At 38.4% G+C, this 7,656-nt stretch overlaps 1 protein-coding gene across 1 annotated transcript; it reads left to right on the top strand.

The window, feature by feature from the left end:
* Positions 1 to 5,567: 5,567 nt before the first annotated feature.
* LOC140942590 (melatonin receptor type 1A-like) lies at positions 5,568 to 6,671 on the top strand. The gene has a single exon (XM_073391550.1). It carries the CDS (start codon positions 5,568 to 5,570, stop codon positions 6,669 to 6,671), a length of 1,104 nt encoding a protein of 367 aa, XP_073247651.1.
* The last annotated feature ends 985 nt before the right edge of the window (positions 6,672 to 7,656 follow it).

Below are 7,656 nucleotides of genomic sequence, written 5' to 3' on the forward strand. Positions count from 1 at the left end.
TGGTTCGAGTTAGCGCGAGGTTCGAGTAAGCGAGGGTTCGAATTATCGTATTTTAAAATGACTGGAAGTGTCAAGATCGGCGTATGTATTCGGTAGTCAGCCTGAGCATCAGTCGGAAAACAGAGTATTTAACCCATTCGCCCCTGAACCGCCTGTAACCGCCCGTGCGGATCCAGGTCCTTTCTACCCTTTTTGACGTCATCAGTTTTAACGGTCAAGGACAACTTTCTTCGCTAACTTGTGCAGAGTGAAGAGATCTTTCAAACCATACCAGAATGAGCACAATTCAGTCAAGGACACCGGAGAAAGAAGCAAAAAACCACCTGACAAGGACCTGAAAATCTCCATGAAAATCTTGTTCCATTACTCACCTACCTTTCCTTTCACCTAATCCTAAGATCCTAAAAGCTTTCCCAAAAACTCCTCCCACCAAAATGAAGCCTACTAAATGCCCAGCAAGAGAAAAAAAAAATGAGGCAAGAAAAGCGAAAAAAGAAGGAAGGAGAGAAAGCGAAAAGTAAAAGTCAAGACTGCTGTGTCACTTTTAAACCCAATAACTGTCGAAATTTTGCTTTCTGCGCATGCCCGAACTTCGCAAGCTCATATTTTGCATCTGGATCAGAAGGCTGCCAAGTGTACGACCTGTAAACCGGTTTGTGGTAAGTTTTAGCTCTTTATAGCACGACAGTGACCAGAAAACCACTCGACTAGCTTCAAAACGCGGTTTTCGTCAAAATCTCCAGGAGCGAATGGGTTAAAGGCTCGCTCACTTAATTCTGGCCTCTTTAGCTCTAGAATTTCCCGGCTTCAGCCGGAAATTGGCAAGTGTTTATTATGTCTTCCTTGCGCCTCCATGTTTGGTTATTCTTTTGTTCGAGGACTTCCGTCGATCTTAATCCTAAACTCTGATTCATCTTATTGACAGATTAACCCTGTAAGTCCCACTATCAACATACAAATTCTCCAAACTGATCTCCATTCATTTCCTTTAAAAATTAGTTGAGACAATTTCATAAAAGATCAGGGCATTTCTTTTAGGTGATCATTGTATTATCGGTTGACAATGTATGGATATTGTTAGGAGGAAATTGATGTTTGTCACTATTGGGACTAAATAACGGGTTAAGTATATAATGCGTGTACGTCGACACAAATCTCGCCGGAGTTGTTCTCTTCCACGCGATCCATATAGTCCTGGCTGAACCCATATCTGGAAACTGTCATTTACTGCAACGGCAAGTGGAATGTCAAAAGGCTCAAACGACAGTGCTGATGAATTAAGACCAACTCCGTGGATGCTGTAAGACGGATTGCAGGAATCACTGCTTACTGAGGCAGGTAGGAGACGGGTTTTATTTTTGAAGGTCACCAGGGTAGTTAGCTTGTCATTGCCTCATCCTGAGTGTTCACATCCCCAGAAAGAAGATGGTAAAATGTCAGAACAACTCAGGGAGCCATTGATATGCGTTCACAGTGATAATCGTTGCATTGGTGATCTGGAACACACGAAGCTCTGTTTAAGCAAGGACGTGTCACACGAGGGCTCTGTACGTAAAAGAAAATGCATCCCGGCATTATATAAAGAAATAAACATTATTTAACCTCTGCAGCGTTAAAACCCCTACTGTAACAAATTTCACATACTATATATTTTTCAAGTTAAAAAAAATAGCTACAATTTCCAGCTCTCAATTTTCCTTAAGGTCCTGAAAAAGCATCGAACTTACCCAGGGGCCCCAATGGTGAAAAGTGGCATTTGCTCGAAGTTCCTTCGCATTTCTGTATTCGTCAGCGATCAACAAATCACATAGGTAAAGACCATTGGAGTCTGGATTCGTCGCAATATTAAAGGAATAACACTGTGGCTCACTAATACAATTGAATGCACAGTCATCTTCATTTTCCGTGAGGACCGATTGAACTTTCACTGCAGATAGATAATGATGCAAAACTTGTAGGAAGTTTCCGTAGGCGAGACCGAAGCCATATTTTTGAAAAGCACCTCTTCTTGACCATCAAACCTGTCTCAGCGAAAAATTGAAACCGCCGATGAGCATTAAAATATAAAACATAATCTTAACATACAAGCCGAGAAGACAATGGGAAAGTGGTGCCGCGCAAGCTTGTCAAACTTATCAAGTATTTATACCTCACTTTAACGAATAATTGTAATGTCAAAACTCCAGTCACATCCTAATAAAGCAGTCGATGCTTATTCCATGTGAGAATCATGCACCAAAGGAGGCTTTTTTCTGGTTTACATTTTCTTTTCTTCTGTCCTAAACCTGCACTACATACAGTGTACAACATTACAAGAAATGATTTGATCGAAAGAATAACAAAAAAAGGAGTAAATTACGCTAACCAAATTCACGATTGAAAGACCGCAAGTTATTAACAATTAATATACCTATATCAAAATTCAATTCAAAGCACAAATAACCCTCAAACAAACCCCTAATCCAGGTTTACCCAGCATTCATTTTAACCATATGCATAACTTTTGGTACTGCATCTCGCTTCAAGTTAAGTTTTGATGAGAAAGCTGACCAAGTTTTCGTAATCTTCCATACCGTTGTAAATTTAAATTTAACGTTTTATTTGGGCATAGTTATTATTAGTGGAATTGTTATACCTGTTTTACGCCTTTGTTATGCTTTTGTTAGCTTTTTGGATCTGACCGTGCACAACGGTCAATAGCATTCCTGTCATTTTTAACTTGCTGACCAATAGAAACATCGCATTAACTTATTCAGTCACGTGAACAGAAAACAAAGGATTGTGCACCGTTGTTTTCAAAGGTAATGTTTGCCTGCTTTCATAACCAGGCTCGTCTACTGACTATAATTTGGCGTTGCATGCGTAGTCTAGTACCTATCGCATATGCGCTCTCAGTAATCACTCTTCGAGCATAATTTTAGCGCAAGCACTGTACGAGTCCCAATAAGTCGAGTCCCAATAAATTCAATTATTAATCAAATCCAGAAAAAAAGGTAAAGTTCTGGTACCATTAAAAAATCCAACAAGCAGGGTCAGGTGTTCAAAGCTGGTTTCATATAACCTAGGGTTAGTGCGAAATTTCAACTCTGATACTGAGGCCTAAAAAAACAAATTCAGTTTGATTCTTTTCGTCCACAATTCGATGATTAGATGCGCTAAGGAAAAAAGACCTTTTTACAGTTGTTGTGGGCTTATTACCTTAGCCTTCGATTGAATGTGAGGCTGAGGTTGACATTGTTTTAGATCAATTTGGGTTTCTGGTAAACTGCCCACCTACCCCATGGTCAATACGGTAAACTCCAGCCTCGTTTCCATCTATAACTGTTTAACGGCCCATAAAAATTTTCCGAGTAAATACTTTTGAACCACAGGAAAAGAAACTCGGATTAAGATTTAGCCACGGGTCAGCGCTAATCGTCCTTCGAACAACTGGGCCCTTCTTGGGTACCTTGACTGGCACGCCAACAGAGCGTTGAATCCACCTTTAATAAGGGTGTCGTCGTCTCTGCCGTGGCCCGTTACTTCATGGTCGTCACGGCTGCTTAGCTTAGGCACCTTTCATCAATTTTGATCTAAACCTTAAAAGGTTTTGTAAAAAAACAACCCCACATAAACTTCGTTATTTAGCAGAGTATACTAACAGAGTAGAAATGTTTGACACTTTAACAACAGTAACAGGAAAGGTCGCTTCCGTTGGTTAATTAATTCGAAACTGAGGACAGGCTTTTATTGCCAAAAAGGACTTTTTGAAATGATTTAGACGATCTCTTGGAAATGAAACAAAGACAAAAAAAATAAAAAATAAAAATAAAATAATAATAATAATAATAATAATAATAATAATAATAATAATAATAATAATAATAATAATAATAATAATAAATAAAGAAAAAAAGTTGAATATATTATATTTATTTTTTTCTAGAAAGGTATTTCAGTCTCCTTCATACCTAGTAGGGATATTCCAAACAATAGTCAAATCACGGCTTTAAAGCTCTTTTTAGAGTTTCGCGACTACGTGTCCTGTAACTGCTAATCCGCGATGAAATTCACCTAGATTTTAAGCTGGCCATACAATCATAAACTGAGCAAGATGCATGCTTCGAAAATATCAATCAAAAGCTTTTATGACCACTAGCAATTCAAGACACTAAGAATTTACTGCAGCCAATTGAAATCATTGAATGATTTAAAAAAAAAGGAACAAATAAAATTGTCTATTTTATCCCTTAAAATGCAGCCTATTTGGCTCTCATAATCAGGTGAATACAGTCCAACTACGTGGACGTGGGCTTAAGGGAAACTTAACGAGCAGGTTCGCGTAACAAGTATTTTGCTCTGTTTTTGTTCATATTGTGCTCAAATAGTTCCACAAGACGCTGAATCGGACTTGCGCGGCTAAATTGTGTTTTACTTGCAGTCTTTGGGTTATCTTTGTATCGCTGTTATCTTTATTGCGGCGCTGTACAGTGTAGATTATCCCTAGTCTACTAAAAAGCCAGAGTATTAGGGAACGGACCACTACGACCCGTCCGATTGGCTTCCGAGAACCGTTGTTTCAGCCTATTTCTACACATTCATATTTTGCAAATACTCCTCTAGTACACAAGAAACGATGAGTAAAATCCTTGTTGTACTTCCGCAGCTTAAGTTTTGTCCAGTCCAGCAAGTTTCCATTCATTTCCAGTTTTTTTATGAAGCAAAAGTAACAATACAGTACTTAATTTAAAAAATGTTTGACTTTTGGGAATTTGCGCAAACAAGCATAATTGATTCAGGTGTAACTCAGTGAAATTAATACAGTTTCCTAAGAGTAATTAGATTGACCAGTGTAAATAGCAATCATCTTGCTGATTACTTATTTCGTTGTGTTCTGTTTTTTTGTGTTGTTGTTATTGTTTTCGGTTGAATTGTGCCGCGACTCATGTTACGTTTTGTGAGAGTTCGTATTCATCTGTCCTTTTTTCAAGTTATCTCCTCGATCCAAACACAACAAAGAGAACGGAAAGAAGAAGAAGAAGAAGAACAAAAAAAACTCGTTTGCTTTTCATCTTAATTTCAAAACAAAAAAAGATATTTACAGAGGATTACATTTCGTTTAAATATATAATCAGCTGCTTCTTAAAATGGAAGTCTTTATTAAAATGAAAACCTTGATATCGTTACAAAAATATGTTTCTAAGATTTTTGACTAATAAAGCTTATTTTGATAAAACGACAAAAACATGATATTTTTAATTAAAATAAGGCCATTTTAAGGAAATGCACATTCTGTAAGTGAACGGGAAAAGGACAAGATGAAAATATCTTAATTTGTTAAATTCAATGTACAAAATCCATGAAAAAGTCGAAGTTCTATGAGACAAAAAGTGCTCAATGATGTAAGTGTCGACACTTTGGTGGAGATTTAACCTAGGTGAACATTATAATGTAGGTGTCGTTTTAATTAGCATTTATGCAATTTGTATAATATTCTTGAATGTAGCTTCGTAGGTGAAATATTATTTAATACTTTTGCCGTGCGGTTTAACTTTGATGTTCAGAAAGCTCTTATTCCCGTCATTGAAATGGAGGTCAAAACCTTAGCCCTTCTTATTACAAAAACGATTTTTGTAATTATTGTGATGCTTTTATCAATCATTGGAAATTCTCTTGTGTTAGCCGTTGTGCGTCGAAATCCACGTCTTCGAACCATCACAAACGCGTACGTCATTAATCTGGCAATTGCTGATATCCTTATGGCTCTCTTCTGTATGCCTTTGACGGTAATCTCTCTGATAACTGTTCAGTGGTCCCTGGGAGAGTTCATGTGCAAGTTCCAAGCCATCCTTGGAGTATCAATGTCTTTTCTCTCCTTGCAAATAATGACTTTGATGGCTGTGAATCGATACTTTCGAATTGTTCACCCAAGGAAATTTCCATCCATATTTACCAAGCGGTCTACAATAGTGATGATATGCACAATATGGATTTTCGGACTTTGTTTTGGTGAAATATATGTTTGGGCGGGCGGCGGAGAGATAGCCTACATCACTAAAGCAGGGACCTGTTTCCCACGTTTCATCCCACTGGCTGTCGCCATAATCGGCTACGTTGTTCCTTCAGGTCTGATGGTTTTGTGTTATTTTCTAGTTTATAGAGTTGTGCGCAAACACTCTATGACAGTAACATGTTCGCTGCAGCGCGGGAACCTGCAGTCTGCAGGCCCAAGCTGCGAAGAACTCAGGACCACTAAAATACTCTTTGTTGTCATGCTTGGATTCATTCTCTGCTGGGTTCCAACGCAAGTCATTGGTATACTTCTTGGTAAATTAATGAAGACTCTCCCACCCGAGTATCCAACGATCTGTTTTACCCTAATCTACCTCTCATCTGCGATTAATCCTATAATTTACGGAGTCATGAATCATAAATTTCGAAAAGAGTTCAAGAACTTACTTTTGTCTCTCAAGGATGGGGTGGCAAGAATGTGCCCTATTTCACTGAGAAGATGGTTCAAAACGAGTACGGAAAACCATGGCAATCAAGAGCTTTTGGTTTTAAGAGCTATTTGTGTGAGCCCCTTGCCTCCTTCTTGCCAATTGCAAAATACAGATGGTCAACTATCGAAAAACTCCATATGGCGAAGATTTAGAAACAAACAGTACAAGATGCAAGAGAGTGTTGCATGATGTTGATGATGAAAATTGATTATGACACATTTCTATCAGCGTTTTTAAGGTGGCTGACGATTTTGCAATTCAAGGACATCATTTTCCCCTTTAGTTCACGAGAGGCAGCTTGAAATTATTCTAGTAGTGGTCGCTTTTACGTTAAGTCAAAACACAAACTCTGAAAAAATAAATTTAACGACAATAAAGCTATAACTAATGCAGAAAAGAGCTTGCATTCTGTTGGTTCGTCCACAATAAACCTTTGATTCCCTGCTAACATCTAAAGAGAGAATGATGCTACCGTCAGTAATATTATCCATTTTCCTTTGTTTGGTCTTGTCTTTTTTTCTTTTCTTTTTTTTTCACTTACTTACTTACTTACTTACTTACTTTTACTTACTAACTCTCCCTTAATTACTTTTTCTAACAACATACGGCAGTAACAAACCATTCAGAATATTATTTTAAGCTAAAAGACTCCGAACAAAACTAAACAAACGGAACAAACAAAAAGACCCCTCGAGAGAATTTTTGTTAAAACAACTCAAAGAATTGTAATAAAAAAGACTGAGGGCCCCTTCATATGAGCCCGGTTGACCGGGCTGGCCCGGTTTCCGAGATCTCGCCTCACCCCTAAATCCTTTGTAAAATTTTCGATGTGTTCATATGAGAGGGCGGGCTGGCTCGGTTCCCGAGATCTCGGTAAGCGGGCTGGAAATTTTGCCATATGAACACTTCATCCCGGTTACCGGGATGAACGGCGGGATGAATTCTGGCGGTCCGGATGACATCGTCTTGCATTGCCTGCTGTATTTTCCACATCAGAAGCATCCCATTTAACTGCAGTGAAACAGCTTTAAGAGTTACCGACGCTAAGATAGGCCCGAAAGTTAAATTTTTTGTGTTTCGCTATGTTTGCTTTCTTTCCTAAATTTGGCGCCAGAACTCGTCCCCAGGATCTTTGACCTTTTCTCATCTCGGAAACCGGGCTGAAATTTCTCAT

Source organism: Porites lutea, chromosome 1, assembly GCF_958299795.1.
Source record: "Porites lutea chromosome 1, jaPorLute2.1, whole genome shotgun sequence".
NCBI lineage: Eukaryota > Metazoa > Cnidaria > Anthozoa > Scleractinia > Poritidae > Porites > Porites lutea.

Coding starts and splice junctions, on each gene's coding strand:
- LOC140942590 (XM_073391550.1), top strand. CDS start 5,568: ATGGAGGTCAAAACCTTAGCCCTTCTTATTACAAAAACGATTTTTGTA.